Source organism: Bos grunniens, chromosome 24 (assembly GCF_055505025.1).
Source record: "Bos grunniens cultivar Pamir isolate PY7600 chromosome 24, Bosgru_T2T1.0, whole genome shotgun sequence".
Taxonomy (NCBI): domain Eukaryota; kingdom Metazoa; phylum Chordata; class Mammalia; order Artiodactyla; family Bovidae; genus Bos; species Bos grunniens.
In genome coordinates, this window is record NC_141188.1 from 43,077,176 (window position 1) to 43,104,518 (window position 27,343).

General features: G+C 36.1%; 1 protein-coding gene across 8 annotated transcripts in view; it reads left to right on the forward strand.

The window, feature by feature from the left end:
* ANKRD12 (ankyrin repeat domain 12) overlaps positions 1 to 27,343 on the forward strand; it is a 99,802-nt gene that overhangs the window by 30,631 nt on the left and 41,828 nt on the right. For 3 of the 8 annotated variants that reach the window (XM_086373151.1, XM_086373149.1, XM_086373150.1), the window contains exons 2-4: positions 4,565 to 4,702; positions 16,871 to 17,018; positions 25,008 to 25,076. In XM_086373151.1, the coding sequence (XP_086229277.1) occupies positions 4,616 to 4,702; positions 16,871 to 17,018; positions 25,008 to 25,076 (304 nt within the window). In that variant the 5' untranslated portion in view covers positions 4,565 to 4,615. The remainder of the gene's footprint in view (positions 1 to 4,564; positions 4,703 to 16,870; positions 17,019 to 25,007; positions 25,077 to 27,343) is intronic. The other 5 variants (XM_086373154.1, XM_086373152.1, XM_086373153.1 and 2 more) reach the window with 3 other exon arrangements.

Below are 27,343 nucleotides of genomic sequence, written 5' to 3' on the forward strand. Positions count from 1 at the left end.
AAATTTGGTTGACAGTTTTGTTATATGATTATAAAGTATATTGCTCTGGAATTTTCTTGTAAAAGACTGATTTTGCTATCAGAGTACTGATGGACTCGTAAAATATATTCTCTTTCCTTTCCAGGAGAGTTTTGTAGGATTTTGTAGAGTTTACCATTGATGCTAGGAGTTTTTTTTTCTAAATATGAAATTGAGTCATTTAAAAAGTATTGACCTATTGAGATTGTCTTATTCATTGAGCTTTGGTAGTGTGTGCCTTTCAAGGAATTTGTCTATTTCATTTAATTTGAATTTATTAGTATTAAGTTTGTGATGTTCCCCTATCGTCCTTTACTTATTGATATTTTTAGTATCTGTAGTAATGCTCCCCTTTTCATTGATTATTTTGATTATATAGGTTTTCTCTCTTTTATTTCAAATCAGTTCAGTTGCTCAGTTGTGTCCAACTCTTTGCGATCCAATGGACTACAGCACGCCAGGCTTCCCTGTCCATCACCAGCTCCCAGAGCTTACTCAAACTCATGTCCATCAAGTTGGTGATGCCATCCAACCATCTCATCCTCTATTGTCCCCTTCTCCTGCCTTCAATCTTTCCTAGCATCAGGATCTTTTGCAATGAGTCAGTTCTTCGCATCAGGTGGCCAGTATTGGAGTTTCAGCTTCAGCATCATTCCTTCCAATGAATGTTCAGGACTGACTTCCTTTAGGATGGACTGATTGGATCTCTTTGCTGTCCAGGGGACTCTCAAGAGTCTTCTCAAACACCACAGTTTCAAAAGCATCAATTCTTCGGCGCTCAGCTTTCTTTATAGTCCAACTGTCACATCCGTACATGACTACTGGAAAAACCATAGCTTTGACTAGATGGACTTTTGTTAACAAAGTAATGTCTCTGCTTTTTAATATGCTGTCTAGGTTGGTCATAATTTTTCTTCCAAGGAGCAAGCATCTTTTACTTTCATGACTGCAGTCACCATCTGCCGTGATTTTGGAGCACAAAAAGATCATCTGTCACTGAGTTCATTGTTTCCCCATCTATTTGCCACGAAGTGATTGGACCAGATGCCATGATCTTAGTTTTCTGAATGTTGGGTTTTAAGCCAGTTTTTTCACTCTCCTCTTTCACTTTCATCAAGAGGCTCTTTAGTTCTTCACTTTCTGCCATAAAAATGGTGTCATCTGCATATCTGAGGTTATGGATATTTCTCCCAGCAATCTTGATTGCAGCTTGTGCTTCATCCATTCCAGCATTTCTCATGATGTACTCTGCCTATAAGTTAAATAAATGGAGTGACAATATACAGCCTTGACATATGCGTTTCCCAATTTGGAACCAGTCTGTTGTTCCTTGTCCAGTTCTAAATGCCTCTTGACGTGCATACAGATTTCTCAGGAGACAGGTCAGGTGGTCTGGTATTCCCATCTCTAAGAATTTTCCACAGTTTGTTGTGATCCACACAGTCAAAGGCTTTGGTGTAGTCAATAAAGCAGAAGCAGATGTTTTTCTGGAACTCTCTTGCTTTTCGATGATCCAGCAGATTTTGGCAATTTGATCTCTAGTTCCTCTGCCTTTTCTAAATCCATCTTGAACATCCGGAAGTTCACAGCTCACGTATTGTTGAAGCCTGGCTTGGAGAATTTTGAGCTTTACTTTGCTAGTGTGTGAAATGAGTGCAGTTGTTCAGTAGTTTGAACATTCTTTGGCATTGCCTTTCTTTGGGATTGGAATGAAAACTGACCTTTTCCAGTCCTGTGGCCACTGCTGAGTTTTCCAAATTTGCTGGCATATTGAGTGCAGCACTTTAATAGCGTCACCTTTTAGGGTTTGAAATAGCTCAACGGGAATTCCATCACCTCCACTAGTTTTGTTCGCAGTGATGCTTCCTAAGGTCCACTTGACTTCACATTCCAGGATGTCAGGCTCTAGGTTGGTGATCACACCATCGTGATTATCTGGGTTGTGAAGATCTTTTTTGTATAGTTCTTCTGTGTATTCTTGCCACCTCTTCTTAATATCTTCTGCTTCTGTTAGGTCCATACCATTTCTGTCCTTTTATTGCGCCCATCTTTGCATGAAATGTTCCCTTGGTATCTAATTTTCTTGCAGAAATTTTTCTATAAAATTTTCTTGAAGAATTTTCTATAAATGTCAATTAAATCCAGTCCACATTGATGGCATTTTTTCAGTCCTTTTCTATCTTTGTTGATATTCTGTCTTACTTAGTAGTGAGCCTCTAACTATAACTATCAATTTGGTTATTTCTTCTGTCAGTTTCATTGATTTTTATTTCTTGCACTTTGAAGGTCTGTTGCTATTTAGATATATGTTCCGTGAACTGGTCCTTTTATTGGTATGTAATATGTAATGTCCCTCTTTGCTTTGAGATCTGTTTTGTCTGATATTAATATAGTTACTCCAGCTTTCCTTTGAGTATGCTTGCATGGCATGTCTTTTTCCATTCTTTTACTTTTAATCTACTCATACCATTATATTTGAAGTGAATTTATTAGTAATACATAGTTTGATCATTGTTTCCCTCTTCTCTGACAATCTGTGTCTTTTAATTGGTGTTTTTCGTGTTTGCATTTTATATAATTATTGCTATGTTTCAATTAGGTCTATCATTTTATTACTGTTTTGTGTGTTCCTTCTGTTTTTCATTCCTAAGTATTTCTGTTTCTGCCTTCTGTTGGGTTATTTGTACATCTTTAAAGATTCAAGTTTTACTTACCCAATGTGATTTTGATCACCTCTTTGTGCATCAATCATTCTAATGATTACATTATATATCTGAGGCCCAGAACCTAATTACATATCAAATACTTGACTGACTAATATTTTAAAAATCCAGTTGTCAGTTTTCTTGCTGCTGAGATTTTCCAAATGCAGTTATTGAATAATAATAGCTTTTTCCAACAGTCTATTAATATAATATTTTTGCCAAGTTTAATTTTAATTAAAAAAATATTCATGACATTTCTTCATTCACCAGTGACTTGTTTCACTTGATCTACAAAAGAGATACTGCTTTATCTTCATAGTCTCGCCTGGGTTAGTGCATATTGATACTATGCAGCTCAGTTTTGCTTTTGAGTCAGAATTTTTCTGTTTAGATATGACTTGTAACTCTTAACTCTGTAAGCTTTGCATAGAGCTGGCTTTGAGGACAGTGCTATGTTTAAATGACTCTGTTTATATAGTAACAGTAGAAACAGTTAAATGACCCCAAGGGAAACTTTACCTCTTTGGTATGGTGTCAATATTTTCCCTTTATTTCTTGAAGTTTGCTTCCTGCTCTATAAAATGAAAGATTTGAACTATTTAAACTCTGGAAGTTTAATGTGTTGCAGTATACTCTAATTTGGCTACATTCAGGTTAATTTAAACTAGTTTTGATAATTTACCAATTAACTCAGTTCAGTTAAGGATATTTTGGTTATGTTTCTATTGAAACCACAAATTTTAAAGTACCAGTTTGAAGAATATAGATTTTTACTAATTTTCTATTCCGAATGTCTGGATTTCAGTAATTTGTATAGATCCTAGAATGTATCATACTTAGATCCAAACCCCCTTATAGGAAATTTACAGCATGAAGTGGTTAAAATTAGGGTTGTCAGTTGTTAGGCTAGTTGCTGTGGCCCAAGTTCTGCTCCCATTGGCCGACAGCCTCAGTGTAGCCGGAGGCTGTGCAGGAGAGCTTTCTGTGGTCAAGAACAGATAACGGTGCCAACAATACAGATGTACTATGTAGTGTGGGAGCAATTTTTAATTAATTTAACTTTCAACAACCCTATGTGGCTAACAGACAGCAACACAGGTCTAGCCTCATGGCTACCTGTTTTGTATTGTAAAACCCACATTTTGGAATTTTTTCTGGATCTCTCAAGCAACAGCTTCCAAGAGGCTCTTTGATCTATTAAATCAGTTTGTAGAGCAGGAGACAGAAGACTAAACAAGTTGGAAAGAAAACAATACATAAAGTGACAATTACAGTATGATAAGGATTAAATCAATGTATAGGCTATAGAGTGACTAAATACCTGGAGGTGTCTGGGAGTTCAGTGAATGAAAAGAAACCACTCTGGGGATTTTAAGTAGTGAGGACTTTATTGAAAATAGCATTAGATGTTGTAAAATTACTCATCATACCTAGAAATAATTAGAAATAATTTCCAGACCAATGCAGAACTACCAGAGAATCTGTTATGAGCTACAACTGCTGGAGCCATGCTGGGCGGGGTGACAGACACTTAACTTCCACTTCGACATGGCTGGTTACCCCAAAAACTAAGGTTAGATACTAGTCTAGAGAAGATGGAAAGTGATATAATAGTAGTTTTCTTCTTTTCAGTGGCAAGCTGAATGGACTTAAATAGGAGATCTGTGATTAAAAGCTTAGATCATTAAATGAAAGCTTACTTTAGGCTAAGATAACCTACCTAAGAAATGACCTTATAGAGACATCGAGGAAACCAAATTGCACTAATTGTGGTGCATAAACTTTAAGTAGGTTTTATTGCATACCTTTACAAATAACCCTTATATATCCATTCTTTACAGATCCAGGATGAGAAGACTGACAGAAGAAGAAGCTAGCTGAACAGCTATAAGATGCCCAAATCTGGGTTCACAAAACCAGTTCAGAGTGAAAATTCTGACAGTGACAGCAATATGGTAGAAAAACCATATGGAAGAAAGGTATATGATTATGCTAAAGATTTTGTCGACTCTTTGGAAATTGTGAAATAAAACCTCCTGATTTAGTACTTTTATATACTTTTTTAAAAACTTCTCTAGTTGTAGGTTTTATTTATTTAATTTTGGGCATACCTAGAAGCTTGCCAGATCTTAGTTGCCCTTCCAGGGGTTGAACCTGGCCCTCTGCAGTGAAGTAGTTAGATGTCCTAAACACTGAATTAAGGTGCCAGGGAATTCCCATGATTTAGTATTTTTAATATTAATAATTATCCATCAAATAAAAAGTAGTATGGAAGGCAAATCCTGGGGGTGAGATTGTTTTTCATTCCCTAAGGTAACAAAATTACTAAGATTGCACAGTTAACTTGAGAAATAATCATGGGGTGGGGGATCCAAGACTTCACAGTCATTTTTTATTTCTTCCCCCTGACTCCTGGTAGCAGAACACACAAATACAGTAGCTATTCAGTTTTCCATGTCTATAACTTTGGATAAATCTTATGTAATTTTTCCAACTTCAGTGTAATAGAGGACAGTGGTACTTTCTAGAATTGTTGTGACAGTGAAATGACTAAACTGTTGTATCTAATACAATGCTTGTTACACAGTAACAAGTACTCAATAAATGTTAACTGTTTTTGTTCTTCGTTATTAGTCCTTGCCAGTGATTCTGCCCTTTTACAACTATCCTTCACCATTCCTATTTAATTTAGGCCCTCTAAACCTCTAAACCTTTATGATTATACAGTGGAAGTGAGAAATAGATTTAAGGGACTAGATCTGATAGAGTGCCTGATGAACTATGGATGGAGGTTCGTGACATTGTACAGGAGACAGGGATCAAGACCATCCCCATGGGAAAGAAATGCAAAAAAGCAAAATGCCTGTCTGGGGAGCCCTTACAAATAGCTGTGAAAAGAAGAGAAGTGAAAAGCAAAAGAGAAAAGGAAAGATAGAAGCATCTGAATGCAGAGTTCCAAAGAATAGCAAGAAGAGATAAGAAAACCTTCCTCAGCGATCAATGCAAAGAAATAGAGGAAAACAACAGAATGGGAAAGACTAGAGATCTCCTCAAGAAAATTAGAGATCAAGGGAACATTTCATGCAAAGATGGGCTCGATAAAGGACAGAAATGGTAGGGACCTAACCGAAGCAGAAGATATTAAGAAGAGATGGCAAGAATACACAGAAGGACTGTACAAAAAAGATCTTCACGACCCAGATAATCATGATGGTGTGATCACCAACCTAGAGCCAGACATCCTGGAATGTGAAGTCAAGTGGGCCTTAGAAAGCATCACTACGAACAAAGCTAGTGGAGGTGATGGAATTCCAGTTGAGCTATTTTAAATCCTGGAAGATGATGCTGTAAAAGTGCTGCACTCAGTATGCCAGCAAATTTGGAAAACTCAGCAGTAGCCACAGGACTGGAAAAGGTCAGTTTTCATTCCAATCCCAAAGAGGCAATGCCAAAGAATGCTCAAACTACCGCACAATTGCACTCATCTCACATGCTAGTAAAGTAATGCTCAAAATTCTCCAAGCCAGGCTTCAGCAATACATGAACCGTGAACTTCCAGATGTTCAAGCTGGTTTTAGAAAAGGCAGAGGAATCAGAGATCAAATTGCTGTAACATCCTCTGGATCATGGAAAAGGCAAGAGAGTTCCAGAAAAACATCTATTTCTGCTTTATTGACTATGCCAAAGCCTTTGACTGTGTGGATCACAATAAACTGTGGAAAATTGTGAAAGAGATGGGAATACCAGCCCACCTGACCTGCCTCTTGAGAAGCCTGTATGCAGGTCAGGAAGCAACAGTTAGAACTGGACATGGAACGACAGACTGGTTCCAAATAGGAAAAGGAGTATGTCAAGGCTGTATATTGTCACCCTGCTTATTTAACTTCTATGAAGAGTACATCATGAGAAATGCTGGACTGGAAGAAACACAAGCTGGCATCAAGATTGCCGGGAGAAATATCAATAACCTCAGATATGCAGATGACACCACCCTTGTGGCAGAAAGTGAAGAGGAACTCAAAAGCCTCTTGATGAAAGTGAAAGTGGAGAGTGAAAAAGTTGGCTTAAAGCTCAACATTCAGAAAACGAAGATCATGGCATCCGGTCCCATCACTTCATGGGAAATAGATGGGGAAACAGTGGAAATAGTGTCAAACTTTATTTTTCTGGGCTCCAAAATCACTGCAGATGGTTACTGCAGCCATGAAATTAAAAGACGCTTACTCCTTGGAAGGAAAGTTATGACCAACCTAGATAGCATATTCAAAAGCAGAGACATTACTTTGCCAACAAAGGCCCATCTAGTAAAGGCTATGGTTTTTCCTGTGGTCATGTATGGATGTGAGAGTTGGACTGTGAAGAAAGCTGAGGGCTGAAGAATTGATGCTTTTGAACTGTGGTGTTGTAGAAGACTCTTGAGAGTCCCTTGGACTGCAGGGAGATCCAACCAGTCCATTCTAAAGGAGATCAGTCCTGGGTGTTCTTTGGAAGGAATGATGCTAAAGCTGAAACACCAGTACTTTGGCCACCTCATGCGAAGAGTTGACTCATTGGAAAAGACTCTGATGCTGGGAGGGATTGGGGGCAGGAGGAGACGGGGATGACAGAGGATGAGATGGCTGGATGACATCACCGACTCAATGGACGTGAGTTTGAGTGAACTCTGGGAGTTGGTGATGGACAGGGAGGCCTGGCGTGCTGCAGTTCATGGGGTGGCAAAGAATTGGACACGACTGAGCGACTGAACTTAACTGAAACCTTTAAACTGACTTCTGCAGTTGTCTAGTAATTGGTCTCACTGTCCCTAGTCTCTCCTTCATCTAGTTTTATACATTACCTTTCAAGTGTTGTTTTTTTTTTTTTTTAATTTTATTTTCTTTCTTTTAAGTTCTTTTCTTCCCCTCAGCCATTTTATTGTTGAAGAACATCTGAAATATTTCCAGTTTTTGGCTAAAATGAATAAAGATTCTCTAAACATATGTGTATACGTCTTTTTTTAAACAGGCTTTTTGAGGTATAATTAAATGCCATAAAATTTACCCATATCATGTGCAATTCAATGATTTTTAGTAAGTTTATAAAATTGTGCAACTATCATCATAATGCAATTTAGACCATTTCCATCACTGTTAAAAGATCCTTATGCTCATTTGCAGTGTGTCCCTGTTTCCACCCCAAACCCCAAGCAACCTCAAATCTGCTTTCAAAATCAAACATGTAAGATTTCAACTTTGTTCTTCTAAAAAATTCTTCTGGCTATTTAGGTCCTTTGCAGTTCCATGTGAATTTTGGGATTAGCTTATCAGCTTCCACAAAAAAAAAACCCTGACATTTTTATAGGTATTTTATTGAAACTGTAGATTATAGACTGCAGTAGTACTGTCATCTTAACAATATGTCTTCCAATCCATCGCCACAGAATATCTCTCCATTTATTTAGATTTCCAGTTTCCCTGACTAATGCTTTGTAGTTTTCAATGTACAGATCTTGTAATTGTATTATTAAATTATTAATATTTCATTCTTTCAGATGCTACTGTAGATAATTTCATTTTGGATTTTTTTATTGTTTAGTATATAGAAATGCAGAATATTTTTGTATGCTGATCTTGTATCCTTTGACCTTACTGAGCTCATATATTGAATTGATTCTAAAAGTTTGTGAATTCCTTAGGATTTTCTGCATTTGGGATTATGTCATCTGCTTACAGAAATAATTTAACTTCTTTCCCAATATGAATGCTTTTATTTCCTTTCTTGCTTGATTGCACTCGCATTCTCTGGTTTTGATTGTAGTGTTTAACCCACTCACATTTAATTAATTATTGATAAGGTTGGATTTATAGTTGACACTTTGCTCTCTGTTGTTATGTTTCAGATCTTTTTCTTCTCCCCTCTCTGCCTCTTTAAAATACATATTTTTCAGTGCACTATTTAAATTTCTGTGTTTGTGACCATGTTTCTTAAATTATATTTTTAAGTGTTGATCTAGGGATTATAATGTGTATGCCAATTACATGTTATTATTGCGTTAAATGCAGTAAAATAAAGCAACTTTGCTCCAGTATAGCTGTATTACCTTCCCTTCGTTTGTGTTATCTGTGTAATATAGATTATATCTACATTTGTTATTAGCACAACAACAGAATGTTATAATTATTATTTTATACAGTTTTGTTTTTTAAAGAAGAGAATTAAAGAGAACTGTATATATTTATATAGTTCTTTGTTTTTACCAGTTCTGGCACTCTTAATTTCTTCTTATGAATTCAGGGGACTGGTGTCATTTCCTTACCATCTATAAGAATTTTCCTTAGGATTTACTGTAAGACAGGTTCTCAACTGTGATTTCTCTGTCTTTGTTGACCTAGGAACATCTTGATTCTGCCATTCTTAAAAAATGAGTATTTTGCGATATAATTCACATACCATACAATTTACTCATTTAAAATGTAGAATTCAGTTGCGCAATCATTACCTTTATCAATTTTAGTATATTTTCACCTGAAAAAAAAACCCTGTGTACCTATTAGCAGTAACTCCCCATTCTGCCCCCAAATCCCACAGCCCTAGATAGTGTGAATAAGCCTACATTGAGTCTCTATAGACTTTCCTATTCTGGATATTTCACCTAAGTAGAGTTACACAGTTTGTGGTCATTCATGACTGTTTGCCTTTATTTTATTGGATATAGAATTCTTACTTGACTTTTTTCCCTTTTAGTATTAATAGATTGTCATCCTTCTTTCTTGCTTCAAGTGTTTCTAATGAGAAGTCAGTTGTTAATTGTGGTGAATTTTTTTCATTGCTGTTCTTTTTTTTTTCTTTAAATAATTTGACTGTAATGTGTTTAGGATCCCTTTGTGATTATTCTACCTGGAATTTGTTGAGTTTCTGGGATCTGTCGATTAATATTTCATGAATTGGTGTGTTAAATTTACTGATTTTTTTTTTTTTTTTTTTGCCATCTCACATCTGTTATTGAAGATACCTAGTATATTTTCAGTCACTCTACTTTTCAAATCCATTATTTCCATTTGGCTTTCTTTGTAATTTTCCTTTGTTCCAAATCTCTGTTTGATAAGTTGTGGTACTTTGATTCTTTAAACAATGTTTTCTTTCATTTGGATAGTTACTTTACAGTCTTTGCCAAAGCTAGTATCTTGACCCACTCAGAGAAGTTTCTGTTGAATACTTTTTCCTTGCTTTCCCATCTGTCTTCATTTTTGTTGAAAACTAAACAGTTTGGGTCATATATTACAACTCTGGTTTCTCTTTCTTTTCCACCTGAAAGTTACAACTGTTGCTAGTTTTTTGTTTGCTTTTAGTAAGATGTCAGGTGTTTTGGATATTTGTTACTTTGTCACAACCACTGGGTTCTAGTTTGGGAGGGGGGTGTTTGGTCTTGGTTTTTGGGGGTTGCCCTATACTTAACATGGGTTAGTCAGCAGCCATTGATTCAGACACTTTGCTGAAACACCAGGAGCCAGTAAGGCTCCTTCCACTGGTAGATTTGCATGTGTGTTGGGGAGTGTGTTCAGTGTTCAGGCATTTTCAGATCTACCCTAGCATTTACTTTCCATTGGGCTCAGCCAGGTCTTCCTTCATGCGTGCAGGCTCCTTGTCGACTCAGGGTGTTGTGGAGAGCTTGGACCCTCACACATCTCCACCACATGCACACATAGTCTTGGTGTCATTGGGGGTATGTGCAGAGGTTAGTCATTCTCTGATCTTCCCCACTTGCTTTCCCAGCTACCCTGTCAGCCAGGGGTGAATGGCTGTCTTATCTAGTGCTCCACTGGCTCTTTGATTTCTTCAATCTCCCTGTTAAATTTCTGGCGTGTCTATCGGCTGCTGCTCCCCAACAGTGGGACCACACAGCCTTAGCTAATAGAACTGTGTTTTTTGTTCCCTGCTTCCATTTGTTTCCTACCCTGTTGGCTTTTTTAACAACGACGTGACTGAGGGGTGAGGTTTGACTCTCTGGCAGCAGAGATGCCGGTTTTCACTGCCAGCTCCACCCTGGAACCTTGTCATGCAAACTAAGCATTGGCCGGGAATGAGAACAGCCCCAGGCGATCTTCTTATCCATAGTTCAGCAGTTCTTACTGAAAATGCTTCTCAATTTGTTTTTGTTCAGTTTCTGGAGCCTTGAATTTTTTTTTTTTTTTTTTTTTACAATTTTGTCTAGGCTTGTAGTTGTTTCTTACAGAGATGAGTTGCCAGTATCTTCACTCTACTATAGACAGAAGTTTTCTCAAATGTATTTTAATGTGCCAAATCTCAAGGAGAATGAGTTCACTGATTTACTTATTTTATCCAGCAAACCTCATGTGGGATGCTTGTTTGTGTTGCGTGCCTCTCTTGTGAACCTTTGAAACAAAACAAGTGGTTAATGTTTGGTCTAAATCTTTATGAAGACTCTTAAGTAACTGCCTTGTCTCTGTTTCTGAAATGTTTTGCTCTCAGGACCCCTTAATATTTTTCGGCATAACTGAGGAGGCTGAAGGGCTTTTTTATAAATGAGTATGTCTATTGACATTTATATAATCAGAAATGAAAACTGAGAAGAAATTTATGTGTATAATAATTGGTCTAAAAACTGTTACCTATTAATAATGTATTTTTATGAAACTGTATATTCCAAGACAGTATCAAGGAGGAGTGTCATTAGTTTTGCAAAATATCTTTAATGTGTGGCTTAACAGAAAGATATTGAAATTATTTGCTTTTGCAGTCCGTGAGTTCAGCTATCTCTTGTCACATAGTCTCAAGAGTCAAATACACACTTTTTAGAGAATGGGAGACAAAGATACACTGACATCTTATGTGTTATTGTGAGCTTATTTCTGACCTTGCAGGTCCCCTGAAATAATCTAAGGGACCACACTTTGTGAACTTGTGTACCATTGTAGGAAGCACACTAATGAAAGTGTTCAAGTGTACAGTGATGGGACAAAGGAGAAAAGCAGTCAGTTTATGGGCATTCAGGGGGTCTCACAGTGGAAAAGATATGTAATCTGGATTCTCATGGATAAGTACATATGTGACCAGCAGGAAAATGAGAGTAAATAGTAGTCTTAAGCAGGAGATGTAAAAAAGACAAGAGTCTGTTAAAGTAGTGCACACAAAGTTAGTATGTAGCCTATGAAGGATGGAGGATAGGTAATAAGTTTTAGACAGGGACCAGTTCATTATGGCCTTGTGTTCCTTGCTAAAGATCTTGACATTTATCCTGTAGCCAGTGAGCCAAAGGGAAGGGCCATAGCAGAAATCAGTAGTAGTAGTTCAAGATCCAAGGAGGAGGCAGTATGGGCATTGACTTTGAGGACAGAGAAAATTGGCAGGTCTGAAAGACACTGAATTATGAGATTTACCTGTGTATGTAGAAAAGTGGTCTGGGTCCACGCTGAGGTTGATTGGACTGTTCCTTGAGAGGGCACTCAGGAAAAGCAAGAGGTTGTTTCAGGAAGCATATTTGGTTTGTACTGTTGAATGAAGTCGGAACATCCAATAGAAGTATCAGTAGACAAAACGAGACTAGAGCTGAGAACAGCTAAAAGAAAATTAAAAGTATGAGAATTTGTGGAAAAGTGACCTATAGGTATGATAATGTCACCCAGAGAGAGTGGGGCAGGAGTGAAGGATAGTATACCCTGAGGAATTCACACATTTTAGGAGGGATCGGGAGAGGACACAGAGAAGGCAATGGCACCCCACTCCAGTACTCTTGCCTGGAAAATCCCATGGATGGAGGAGCCTGGTAGGCTGCAGTCCATGGGGTCACTAAGAGTCGGATACGACTGAGCGACTTCACTTTCACTTTTCACTTTCATGCATTGGAGAAGGACATGGCAACCCACTCCAGTGTTCTTGCCTGGAGAATCCCAGGGACGGGGGAGCCTGGTGGACTGCCGTCTATGGGGTCACACAGAGTCGGACACAACTGAGTGACTTAGCAGCAGCACGAGAGGACAAGAGAGAAGCAGAGGTTGCACAGCTGAGAGTGGCCAGATGCCACAGCAGTGAATGGGAAAGATGAAGTTGTTGGGTTTTGTCAGTGCACATACCTTACCGTGATCTGGGTAGAGGAAATCTCAGAGTTGTGGGGACAGGATGCAATGTTAGGTTTGAGGAGAGAATTAGAACTTTCACTTCTAAATGCTTAAGTATAGTGAAGGTTGCATTTGTTAAATTATATGTGAGGCTACTTGATGTCAGTTTTTGAATTGATAAGGCCAAAATTGTTGAAGCTTTTAGTCTTCTAGGTACTTGTTTTATTTTTTGATGATTGCCGCTAAATACATAGTAGTCCTGAGCATTGCCTTCATAAAAGTGTGATTTCTTAAAACTGTAGAGGCAAGCAAAAAAGCAAAAACTTTTACTAATATATTTCTGTTAAAACCATTCCTTAGGTAAGTTAAGAATGCTTACTAATCATTAGGTTTATAAAATAAATAGGAAGAATAAATACAAACTATTAAATTCTTTAGTTATTAACAGTTGGCTTACCCAGAGGGATATATTTAACCGTTCTCAGCCTCAGTTTAATCATTCAGTGTTTTTTCAAGAGCGCACACGTGTTTGTGTAAGGGTCAGAAGCCCTTCTGAAGCAGTGTGCGTGGTGTTTAGTACTGCCATGCTCCGGATCTCCGAGCAGCTTGACATGCAAAGCTGCTGTTAGAAGTAATTTTCTTTCATTTTAAATAAATATTTGACAGCTTAAGAGAGGAAGGGCCGTCCCAGTTTTTTGCTTATACTATATGTTACTACTGTTTCTTATGACAGAATTAGAGGGGAGGAGAGAAGGTGACATGATTACCTTTTTTCACGTATTTATTTGCAAAGCATATTCTTAGGATTGTCTTTTCTTAGTGAGTTATTGGCCTTGAAGCCAGTTTCTAGCTTCTGCTGAGTTTTTCCTTCCATAAAATTTTTAGAAATGAATCTGTAGTTGTTCTCTTATGTAAATAGAGACCATATTTATAGCATAATATAACACAAGACATTGCTGTTAAGAGATTTCTAAATTTAAAAATAACCTGAACCAAAACTTAATTTCTTAAATGCATTCAAATAGACCATATTTTAAATAATAATTCCTTAGCAGTATACTTTTTATATAAAATGATTTTATTACCTTATTAAGTATCACAATAGTTAGGGGTTCATACCTACTCAAAATTCTTCAAATATTTCATCCTTTTACTGACAGTCTATGGGATTTTCCCCCCATTGGTTTTAGTTTAGAAATTTTTCCACTGAAACATTTCTAGCTATAAGTTGGTGTTCATAATTTGCAAAGCAATATCTTTTATCAAATACTTTCTGATAGTCTAAATCTCGAGTTATATTCATGAAGTGTGAAAGAGTGGATGTTAATCATCTACCTTTTCATCATCAGTGAAGGTTCAGTCTTCATTATCTCCTGTCCTCTCCACATGATAATTGAGAACTTTTTTCATTCAAATAATGTAATACATGTTCACTGTAGAAAAATTAAACATATAAGCATAATGAAAATAGAAATTGCTTTGTTTGAGATGAAGGATCTTGAGGTTTTACTCTACCCTCTTTGCAGGCTAATTAGTTTCATGGGCTCTAGCAGAAGACATGAGACTCCTGGGTCAGGTAGAAAGGAAAGTTTTTTTTCATATAGCCATAGCAGTAGCCATGTATCAGTGTTTGTGTCTGTTGTCAGAGCCCTATTTCTCACAAAGGGATGTAGTGAAGGCCAGTGACAACTACATATACAGTAGATTGTGTAATGGGAGAGGAACCCCAAATCTTTTTAATGGGAGGTAAATCTACCTGACCTTAGCCCTAAATTAGAGAGAAGTTATATATTGAACAGTGAACAGATCTAATCTACCCTTTGCTGCAGAGGAAGACGCTGTCTCTGTCTTCCAAGGCTGTTCTGTATACAGATAACTTTGAAAAGATAGAACAAAGGGATTTATTTAGTGCTTCTGTTTGCTAGATGTACAGAAATGCAAGAAAGCCATGGTGGATTGTCTCCCAGCACACCTGCAATGCCATTACCCACAGATAGCCATTAACATTTTGATTTGTATCCTTCAAGGGTTTATATATGTATATATATTTTAAATTATCTCCAGGTATTTTTTATACTTCTTTTTTCTATCTTTTTGAGTTGGTAAAGACTACCAGCACTTTGTTTAGTATCAGCAGTGATAGAAGGTCATTCTTGGCTGTTAATACTTTCATATTGTGTGTGATGGCTGTTGTAGGTTATTTTAAGAAAAACATTAGTGTAAATGAAAAGCATTTAACATTTTAAAATGAAAAAAATCTGTTAAGTTTATTATGTCATCGTATGAAAGAAGAATGTGCCAGTGACCCTCTCCTGAATAGACAAGAGTATTTATATTAATATATAAGTACTGTTTGATAATACAGAAATTTCAGGACAATCAGAAGTAACTATTTCTTTTGAAAGTTACTTTCCCCAGATCTGAAAATAATTTTTAGTGTTAAGATTCTCACAAAAACACTTTGTTTGGCTAACAGTTTTAAGGACAGTTTTACTTGAGAACAGAGTAAGTTTGTAGCAGGTAAGAATATTCACACTTAAAGTGGAAGTCGCTCAGTTGTGTCCAACTGTTTGGGATACTATGGACTATAGCCTGCCAGGCTCTCCAGCCAACAATACTGAGGTGGGTACCCACTCCCTTCTCCAGGGGATCTTCCCAACCCAGGGATTGAACCTAGGTCTCCTGCATTGTGGGCGGATTCTTTACTGCCTGAGCCACCAGGGAAGCCCAAGAATACTGGAATGGGTAACCTGTCCCTTCTCCGGGGGATCTTCCTGACCTAGGAATTGAACTGGGGCCACCTGCATCGCAGGTGGATTCTTTACCACCTGGGATATCTTAGAAGCCCTGTATGAATATTCACACTAGTCACCAAATTATTGCATAGGAGAACATGATTGATATAGTCTTGCGAACACTTTTCATGTAACATATTAACACGTTGGTTTCTTTTAACTTGTTTATGTCACAGAACAGTATCATAACGTATATGCAAGGTAGAAGGGACTTCTTAATGTTTTTCTTAGATTCTTTTGTTAATAACAAAATATTTGTATTTTCCAAGGCAGATCTCTTGAACTTTGTTGGCTAACCTTTTTATTAATCATGCCTTTTTACTTCTGATACTTGGACATCTGGGACCTCACTGACCTTGGGCAGACTGTCCTTCCCAGGGCCACTCAGTTCCCAGAGAAAATAAATAGCTCATTTGTGACCACACCTTTCATTTGCAAACCAGCAATCCAGGGTTCATCCCTAACCATCAGCTCTAGCAACTCTCATACTCTGGACCACTGTCCCCCTGCCCTGACGGTTAGCCCAGAATAACCGTCAGGTACCAGACAACTAGAGAAGTGACACGTATACCCCAGACCCTGCACAAGTTATGCGGACTAGCCAACCCTAAAAACCTGCTTGCTGTCTTAGCCTTTTCCTGTGGAAGCCACACTAAAGCATCCGCTTGCCTGCCTTTCCCTCCCTCTGCCTCCCTGAACTGGCTAGGTGCTTCCCCAGGAGAAACTGCGTTGCACATGTGACATACCCTCTTTTCTTGGGAGCTGTGAGTGACAAACTGTCTTTTCCACTGGCAGTGGTCTCCTGACCTGTTGGCCTCACTGTGCCAGAATAATAATAATAAAATCGACCATTTAAAACAGCATTGTAAGCAAAAGGCATGCCTGTGAAGCTCCATTTCATTAGCAGAAGTGAAAAGACAAGAGGATTTTCCTTTACACCTGGGAAATAATTTGATGGTTTTATTTTTCAGTAATCTTCACTACTCAATTCAATCTAGAATTCTTTTTCTGATTTATATATTTGTTTATTGGATAATGTCTGTGTTAGACATAGAGTTCTATTATATTCAAGATATTTTGTTTTATAGTTATTTAAAATTATATTACTAAATGATAGGGAATATGAAACAATTAAGAAAACATGTTGAAAGTGGGCCTTGAGGACATTGAATATGATGGTAGTTTGTAATACCCTTTCAACTTTTGTGTATGAAAATTTCCTTCATAAAGTATTTTTTAATACTGTACTGCTTAGCTAGTATCATTATAACTTTATTCATGTTTTATTTTTTAATAGAGTAAAGACAAGATTGCATCCTATAGCAAAACTCCAAAAATTGATCGAAATGATGTGGGCAAGGAGATGAAAGAGAAATCATCCATGAAACGTAAACTTCCTTTTACCATCAGCCCATCAAGAAATGAAGAACGAGATTCAGACACAGGTGGGAAAATTTGTTGTTTTCTAGGAAAATCATTATCCTTCTTTTACTGTGATTTTATCATTCCTCTTGCACTACATTTTATAGAGAAATATTTGTATTTTGGAATTTCAGGTTTATCATTGGGGCAGAAATTCATATATTCCTTGCCCAAATATAATTTCTATCATATATAAAAGCAGTTTTTTTCTTAGTCTCAGTGTTCATTACAGACCTCTTATCATTTTAAGAACTTGATTTCTTGGGGAGCATTTCATTGTTGAAAATTTACTCAGTTGCATGGATCTTTGATGTGGTAAATTTGAGAAAGAGTTGTTCAGTTTTTGTGGACAAAGTATTGAACCCACCAAAGGAAAAAAAGCTTGGACATTTTAGATTCAGAAACAAATCAGAAATATGTCCCTTCTAAAAAAAGAAGAAAAATATTGAGGCTGCCTCAGTCCAATTCATAGTACTTTTTTCCTCAAAACTCTCACTATATCAGGAATGATACTTGTCATCAGTCAATCCCAGTTATTCATAATAGATTAGAACCTTATGACCACTATCTATAAATACTAGGTTGTATTTTAGCCCTGAGATAGTCATTTCCTAAAACTCATATAAACTTGAATGTTTGTTGTATGTTTATCATGATCATTTTATCCCCTGAATGAAGTATTATTAATGAACTCTTCTTAAGAATGTTTTAGTTTTTAGTTTCACTCACAGAAAAAAAATCAGTATTACATTCTAAATATATGTACAGAGATTGTATCCTACTTTTATCTTTCTAGCTACCTTTAGTCATCAGTATAGAAATAATCTTGACTCCAGAATCTTTGAAAATACCCTAAGGACTTTTGAAATGCGTTATGCTAATATAGCTTTAGAAAATAACGTAATTTTAGTGTACACTTTTGGTAGCAGCTAGGTTTCCTTTTGTGTATTTGGCTATTTCTCTTAGCTTGAATTAGAAGTTTTTCTTAAACACTTATGACATTTTTAAACCTTAAAAATTGCTTTTTTTGTGAGTAATTAAGAAATTTTGTGCTTTGTTCATTTTAAGTTACACTGCCTTCTAAAGGTTCGGATTTTTTTTTTTTTTTTTTTTTTTTGAAGCCTGGCCCTCCTTATTTTTCAGCATGGTTTTCAAGGTTATGAGGTCATTTAGCTGAGAAGAAGGTACTTATGTGAATTCAGATATACAGGCTTTAATTTCTCTCAGACTTTCTCCTTGGAAGTCCTTCTGCTAGTCATTTTTAAAGTACTTACATTAACTAGGTTGTTTTCCAGTGACAGTGTTCTACTAGTAGTTTGAAGAAGGGACTTAGAAAAATTCAAAGGTTGTAAACATGTTTTTCAAAATATATTAAGATTTGAAAATAACACACTTCCCAGGAGAACCCTTGTAATTAGATCAGCTGGGTTATTTGTCTTTCATTTGGTGTGAAATAAAGAAGACTTAGGAAGACATGAACTTTAGGCACTGAATGAACATGGTCTAATTTTATTGTATTGATGGGATTAATTTTCTCTGCTACAGTCTTTCCACTATTTGAATTTAATAGGGGGCATTGTAGCTCTCTCTCAGGCTTGCATAGTATGAACATTTTTTTTTAAAAGGTCACATGCTAATGTTAAATAAGATTTTGATGTATTTAAATGTATATCTATAGTTTTGGTAGTCTGAATTTATAAATTTTAGTAAGTAACAGATGAACGCCTTAGTTTTGCATGAACACACATAAACACACATCCAAAGCATTGAGAAGAATTTCCCCAGGCCCAAGGAAAAATGTCTTATTTACAGTTAAGCTGTCTTATTTTCATAATTTTAAAAAAGAGTCCAGAGTACCATTAATGGCTGTTTTAAATGTGAATGATAATTATAGCACCAAAACTCATATCTGACGTTGATCTTTTTAATATTCTAAACTATACAGAATAAAGTATAGAGGGGAAAAATACAACATATATGACAGTACTTAATCTAATTAAAGTGCTCTAACATGTGAAGGAAAAAACACAGAAATTGGAGAATGGACAAAAGATACAAGCAGGTAGTTCAGAACACCAGAATTACAGTTGACAAAGAAATGTATGAAATAATAGTAGTTAAGGAAATAGAGTTTGTAATTACTGAGAAAATTATCATTGGTTAAATCATACAAGGGCTTTGTTGGTGGCTCAGCTGGTAAAGAATCCACCTGCAATGTGGGAGACCTGGGTTCAATCCCTAGATTGGGAAGATCCCCTGGAGAAGGGAAAGGCTACCCACTCCAGTATTCTGGCCTGGAGAGTTCCATGGACTTTATAGTCCATGGGGTTGCAAAGAATCAAACACGACTGAGCGACTTACACTTTCATTAAATCATACAAACTGGTCACTAATTTAGAATAGGAACTTGCTTTAGTTTGTCTAAGTTATAGAACTACCTTGATATAACAACATATGTTAAAAACTAAATTTGTAAACATTTGACTTATTCTTTCTTTTGGCATTTATTCAATATAAATGATTATTGATGAGAATGAAAATTATCTTCAAGTATATTTCTCTCAACTTTTAATAGAAAAAAACAGGAAAGGACTGTCAGGTAATAAAGGGTTTAATTGTGGTAAACACTGAGGAAATACCTTTTACTGTTAAAAATAATATTGTAGAGGAATACGCAGTATTGAAAGATGTTCATAGTATACAAATTGGGAAAACAGGTTATGAAATAATATGTACTGTTTGATTGCATTATGTCATCATATTTATATTTGTCTATATGCCTATGCACATAGAACAGATATTAACACACATACAGAAAGAGAAAATTGTTTAAATATAAAGACTGTTTCATTGTAGAACTAAACCTAAACCTAGTAAGTTATTAAGGGTCCTGAATGAAAATGTAAATATTATGAACCCTGAGTTAGTGAAAAGTAAAAGAACAGGGAATGGGGGAAAAGGAGAAAAAGCTGAGTGCTGCTCAGCTCATCATCTCTCATGACAAAGGATTCACTGAAATTGTCTAAAACTGAAATTTTTTTTCAAAATTATTGCTTAAAACTTTTAATCTTTCATTATTTAAAATTTTATCTGTATGTTTATAAATATGCCTGTGTTTATATTTTAGCAATTTGAATCTCTTGTAGAAAAGAAGTGATTCCTTTAGTTCCTTTTCTTTTTATGTTGGATTAAACTAAAGTTAATCTTACAGATTTTTATTTAAAGATCGCACATGTGTATGGTATTTTCTTCCTCTTACATAAATTGATTTCTCTCTGTCTCCCCCCTGATCCCTCTGTCTTTACGTACATTTAGAAAGGTGCTTTGCATGATACTCAGGAGATGTTAACATGTTGTTTCCAGGATTGAGGATGACTTGTTACTTTCTTCTTTGTATTCTTTTATATGCTTTGAATGTTTAACATGACAGACATACATTATTTTTATAAAACAACCATTATTATTTTTTTTAAAGACATTCATATTGTCCGAGAAAGATTCCGTGGTTCTCATAATCCGCAATAATGCCATCAACCAGATGAGTCATTCCTAGTCTTCATTTTGAGATAGCCTAGTATTGCCGGGATAAATATCAATAACCTCAGATATGCAGATGACACCACCCTTACGGCAGAAAGTGAAGAGGAACTAAAAAAAGCCTCTTGATGAAAGTGAAAGTGGAGAGTGAAAAAGTTGGCTTAAAGCTCAACATTCAGAAAACGAAGATCATGGCATCTGGTCCCATCACTTCATGGGAAATAGATGGGGAAACAGTGGAAACAGTATTAGACTTTATTTTTGGGGGCTCCAAAATCACTGCAGATGGTGACTGCAGCCATGAAATTAAAAGACGCTTACTCCTTGGAAGGAAAGTTACAACCAACCTAGATAGCATATTCAAAAGCAGAGACATTACTTTGCCAACAAAGGTTCGTCTGGTCAAGGCTATGGTTTTTCCTGTGGTCATGTATGGATGTGAGAGTTGGACTGTGAAGAAGGCTGAGCGCCAAAGAATTGATGCTTTTGAACTGTGGTGTTGGAGAAGACTCTTGAGAGTCCCTTGGACTGCAAGGAGATCCAACCAGTCCATTCTGAAGGAGATCAGCCCTGGGATTTCTTTGGAAGGAATGATGCTAAAGCTGAAACTCCAGTACTTTGGCCACCTCATGCAAAGAGTTGACTCATTGGATAAGATCTGATGCTGGGAGGGATTGGGGGTAGGAGGAGAAGGGGACGACAGAGGATGAGATGGCTGGATGGCATCACTGACTCGATGGATGTGAGTCTGAGTGAACTCCAGGAGTTGGTGATGGACAGGGAGGCCTGGCGTCCTGCGATTCATGGGGTCGCAGAGTCGGACACGACTGAGCAACTGAACTGAACTGAACTGAGTGTGTCTTAAACTCTTTAAATCCTCAATTATTTCATGTTTATTAATTTTTTAAAAGATAGCACTTTCTAGAAAAGTATTTGCTTAACTAGACAGATAAAATTTGGGGGGAAATTATAGCATAATTCGAAGTGTTACCCATGAGTTTCTATAGCTATATCATAATTGTCTTCATTGCAACAAATCTCCAGCATAACTGCTTATATCATTCCAGTATCTATCCCACATCATCCTATCCTATTAGAGAATTTCTGTAAATTTTGTCCCATGAAATGTTAAGAGGCTTGTCTATACAGTAACTCACTGAGCCTATGGAATTAACTACTTCTGATCTAGAAAACAAATTGTTTCTTTACAGCTACATCATCAGCTTGCTTTATCACCATTTTTTAGCTTTAACTTTCAGTCTTTCCCAGACATCCAGAATCCAGACAAGATAAGTTATTATAGTTATAACAGAGAGAAGTCAGAGCCTAGTGTTTCTTATCAGGGGCTGTTGAGTCTGACAGACCAGTGTTGAGTTCTTGCTCTGGCCAGATTAGCTGAATTCTTTGTAAGTCCCAGTTGTCTCATCTGTAAAAGTGCATATATAATACCAACTTCAGAAATTGTGATCTCTGAGTGATATAACATATAAAATCAGTTTTCAGTATATTAATTAAAATAGAAAACTGACTTAGAGATTTTTCATCTACTGCAGTAAGAGCAGGCATAGGCAGTGCAGCAGTGCAGTAATACCGACAAGGACTAGGTTCCTTTTGTATTTCTGCTCTGCCACCCTTAGCTTGTATATAGGCTTTGTCCTTCAGCATTTTGCCTTACACATCCTTCCTGGGCAGGAAAGACCAGTAATGCTTTTTACTCGTGAAACAACCTCCCTAGAGACTTTTGCCTGCACCTTAACTGGTTAGGCTCTGCTAGTTAGGAAAGTCTGAAAAGTTGAATATTTTTGAGCTGGATATATTGTCACTCTGATCAAAGTTGGGGTATTCCTATTAATAGGAAGAGGATAATGAATATTTAAAGTAGGCACCTTATAATACTGATATGGCTTCCCTGGTGGCTCACTGTTAGAGAATCTGCCTGCCAATGCAGGAGACATGAGTTTGATTCTTGGGTTGGGAAGACCCCTTGGAGAAGGAAATAGCAACCCACTCCAGTATTCTTGCCCGGGAAATCCCATAGACAGAGGATCCTGCCAGGCTACAGTCAGTGGGGCCACAAAAGAGTTGAACACGACTTAGCAACTAAACAACAACAAAATATTAATAACTGATAACTGCTGTTATCTTTAATAGTTGCTAATGTTTCTACATTAGAGTGAACTTTATTCCTACTCTATCCACCATAAAATCATACTAATTTTCTTTTCTAGCCTAATGGCATTCATTGGATGCCATAACAGTTCTTTAACATAAAAGTACTGAACTTCACTGCTTGAGGCTACACATGAGTGTCTCTTCTTGGCCTCCAGCCTACATTTGAATTATTTTGTTATGAGTAATGCCATAAGAGTGTCTTTCCAGACTGTGGTTTTGTTATACCCTGAATGTTTTCTTATTCATTCCAAGAGTAGGGTTATAGGGTTAAAAGGATACAACGTTTCTATGACATTTCTCAAAAATAATTATATGTAGTTACAAAGTCTTCCAGCAGAAGACTTTAATCTCAAATAACATCAGGGGACTTGCTTTTTCTTTTTTTTTAGGTTTGATAGATCTAATTATCTATAGTGATAAACCAGTAGTATTTCATTTTAGTTTGCATGTGTAAGTAAAAAAAAAAAAAACAACATTCTTTTTAAAAAAATGTTTATTTCTTCTTAATAAGCATTATCTGTTTGCTTATTGCGTTTTTTCTAGTGGCATATGTAAGTAATGTGTGAATAAATGTGGAAGGACAAGATGCAGAGAGGCACAGTATGCCCCATTCCCCAAGGCCATGGTCGCAGTTGTAGAATGTGTTCACATGCTCCGAACTCAGTCTCTGCGAGCCAGCCATTAAGGCCTGCTTTCCTGAGGCTTTGATCCCACTGAAGGATCTACCCTATTTAATGACTCAGCACAACTTTGGAGAGGACAACTATTTTAAAAAGAAAACAAATGTTGTTTTTCTGATAACTGTGTTAAAAGTAACAGATAAAATTAGTGTTTTGCTTAATAAGGATACTCATCTTTTGGTGATTTTCATGGAGATTGTCTATTATAGATTTATTTTTGTTCCTTCCCCCGATAATTTTCTAGCTCCTTAATTAAATCTTTATAGAATACATATACAGATGCCCCAAATATGAGCATACTTATTTGAGTAAAAGCCGAAGGGTATGTGGGGTCAGGATAGATTAATTACTTCCAAAGGAAGGTTTGGATAAACTATTAAACTGCTTCCTTATATTAATGAATATAATTGAAAGCAAGTTTATTTTATCCACTATTCTTTAATTGATCGCAATAATATGATCTGCTTTCACTTATCCATTTAATTCAGTTTGTTGGTGCAACGTATTAGTTGCCACTTTGCTTTGCAACCTGTGGAGGCCTTTTTAAATTTTTGTTTATCTTGAAATGAAATGTCAAATATTCTTCATAGAATTCTAGTTGTTAACTTAATGGTTTTGTTAACAATTACAAAAAGCAAATGTAATTGTTTATTGAAAGGCTTGTGATTCAATCTGTTTACCCATTGGCTCTAGAATTGGTCTAAATGTTATTTTATTAATGATTTCCCTTTCAGTTGAGTGAGCTTTCTCATCACTAAACTTATAGGCTTATCTTTTTTTGCAAATATTATGTTTAGGAGTTATTTGTTCTCTAAATTCTTTTCCCCCGATATTTTTATTTTTTATTTATACCTAACTGAACTCATGAATAATGTCTATAGTAATCATTCTGGAAAGAAAACAATGAGCCAATAAATGGATATTGTAAAGATTAGAATAATAATATTTTAAGTTATAGTAGCATTTGTTTGTAAGTAAAAATATTTGCTCTGGCCATACTGTCAAAAATCAGTTCTCCGTATTCTTAATTGTCTAATTTATTGAGTTGTTAGGCAGCATTCCATTTCTTAGCTAATAAATTTTGTTTTGCTTTAGCCTGCTTTCTTTCTAAGAGGTGGTCAGTGTAATAATTCATAGTATTTGAAATGTTTACAGTTTATAGAAATATTTGGTCTGGAATGATACTGTAGTCCAAAATGTTCTATTGTCTTCTGAGTAGTTTTGGCATTCATAGAACAAAAAGGATGATTCAAGTCTTTATTCAAGTTCTGTAAAGGCAAATTCTAAACAGAAAAGCAGTTACAGAGTACTGTCTCTTTTATCAATATTCAGAGATTGAAAAAATATTCTCAAGAAAGATTATATGTTTTAATAAGCAGCCTCAGTAATAGTTGTTATCGCAACCTACTTAGTTGACTATCTTAGCTTTAACACCAAAGAAACTGAAATCTTAGGTATTAGCCAAACCTCTGTTTTAAATGTACTTTTGGCTTTACCTTAAAAATAATCTTTTGGAAAAACAGTGGTACATCATTGTGGTCTTTTGAAAAATGTTGGTTTGTTGAATTCTGCATTTCCCTTCGTATGCTTTTTTCTCTTCTCCTGTCTCTTCTCATTCTGTAGATTCAGACCCAGGACATACAAGTGAGAATTGGGGGGAGAGACTTATATCTTCTTACAGGACATGCTCAGGTAACTAGATTATCAGGGGTTCCTGTTAGCCAGTGGTTTCTGTCACGTTTATAATTAATTCTTGTACTATAAATAACTTATTTTCAAACCAGCACATAGATGTCTGTGGTTGAATAAGTGACTATGTGAGCGACATAAAATTTTCCAGCCTCATTTGAGAGCTCCCATGTACCATGTCCAAGACATGTTCTGTGTGGATGCTGCAAGCAGGATCCTGCACAGCCACTCAAGCATGCAGCACACCTGGGGGCCCATTCATGTAGAAGAGTATAAGAGGTGTACACCTTGGAGCTGTGCTGAGCAGTGACCCCTGTAGGAAGGTGCCCTGGTCCTCCATCTCTTAGCTGGATACCCTTCACACGTTATACCACACATAGTGATTTTCATAGACAGTGTCATCTTACTCTTCAAGCACGCAGTGTTTTTTAAAACATATTAAAAATTTTTTCAGTTGACCTCTTTAGTCTGTTGACTTTTCTGCTGACCCTGTTGAATTTAAAAATGGATTAAAACACCAAGTTTCCTGGAGAAATGCCATCAAAGAGTAAATGTATCCCCAGTATGTGAAAACTAAATTAGCTAGGTGTTTTGATTCTTTCTTTTTTTTACTTTTTAATTAGCTTATATTCTTATCTCTTATTTTTAAATGTAAAGTATTGTTTAGTCCCTCAGTGTCCAGTTTTTAGCATATGGCCTTTAACTGCAAAAACTAAAAATTTCTGTTGCCAGTATACTTTCTATTTATTTGATAAATTTGTGGAGTTGGTATACAGCAAAGTAATTATTCTTAAAATCATCCTGAAAACTGTTAGTTGACCTGATAAGTCAGTAATACATAGTTATCAAAATTTGGCAATGGCTTGTCTACAGTTAGCATTAAATTGAACAGATCTACACTTACTGTGGAGTTAGTGGTATTTTCCTAAAATGGGACCCCTGAGTACCAAGGCACACCTAAAAGAACGGTATGTGATGAAATTGCCTGTGGTCTGAGGGTCATGGCTGGAAATCAGAAGATACAAGCACTCACCTGTCAGAAACTAGATATTGCAGAACCATCTGTATTTGAATTGTAGCTCCCACAGTTTCATTCTTTATACTGTGGCTGCTTTGTGGGAAAATGTCGTATTTCTGAGACACTGGTAGGCTTATGAACTAGTTCCCCAAGAAAAACATGTTTGTCTCTTCTCAATATACTTAATTGAGATGTGATAATGTTGAGCTTTCTGTTTATTCTGATAAGACATGGGAAGAAAGCACTAATTTTCAGGATTATAAGACTGAGATATCTAATTCTAAAGGTCCTCTGAACCTTGAAGTAAATAGTACTGGATTATTGAAAAGGCTGTATCTGTTTTTCTTTAGTCTTAAGTGAACCACCTGGATATTTCTTTAACAGTCTCTTAAGGTGCTCTTCCCTGGTGGTCCAGTTGTTAGGAATCCATGCTTTCACAGAGTTTTATTGAATGGTTTCAACATGAAAAAGCACACTTAGGGACATACTAATCTAAGATTTATGATTTTTTAAAATGGTATAAAGTTATCTCTAATCTATCTTACACCAGCTACTGTTCACCTACCTTATTTTCCTATCTCATGTAAAGCATGAACTCAAGACAGATGGCTAAGGTAACTCAGAGAAAAAATAGTGTTCATATGAATGTTAGTAATGAGTTTTTGATTGAACATTTAGAATACATCCAATTTGTTTATTCTTTTCTTCTATAAACTGAGTATCACTTTAGAGTATATTCTTTTTTTAGGAGGTCATTGCAGGTATAGAGGAACATAATTGATTTTTTCTTTTTGATCTTAATCTTACTGAATTTACTTTTTAAAAATTTTTTGGCCACTCCTTCATGGCACATGGAATCCTAGTCCCCTAACAGGGATCTAGCCTCCATCCCCTGCATTGGAAGTGCAGAGTCTTAACTACCGGACTGCCAGGGAAGTCCTCAAGCATATTCTTCTTAAAACATTGTGTTACTAAAATGCAGTTAAAACCAGAAATCAAGAGTTTGCAAATGAGAAAATAAAAGAAAATTTTTTTTCCAAAATTTTAAAAGTGTTTTAAGGATAGAGATGTATTTTTTATTTTGCTTCTTCTAATTACTAAACTGTACTTTTTTTCTTAAAACAACTTCTTTCTTTAAACCGTTATAAGTATTTTAATTTAAGTGAGAAGTACATTTATTATATTTAAAAATTTGGTATGCAGATCAACAACTATTAAAACAACAGTTGTGGTTCCTCATTAATTCTGAGAA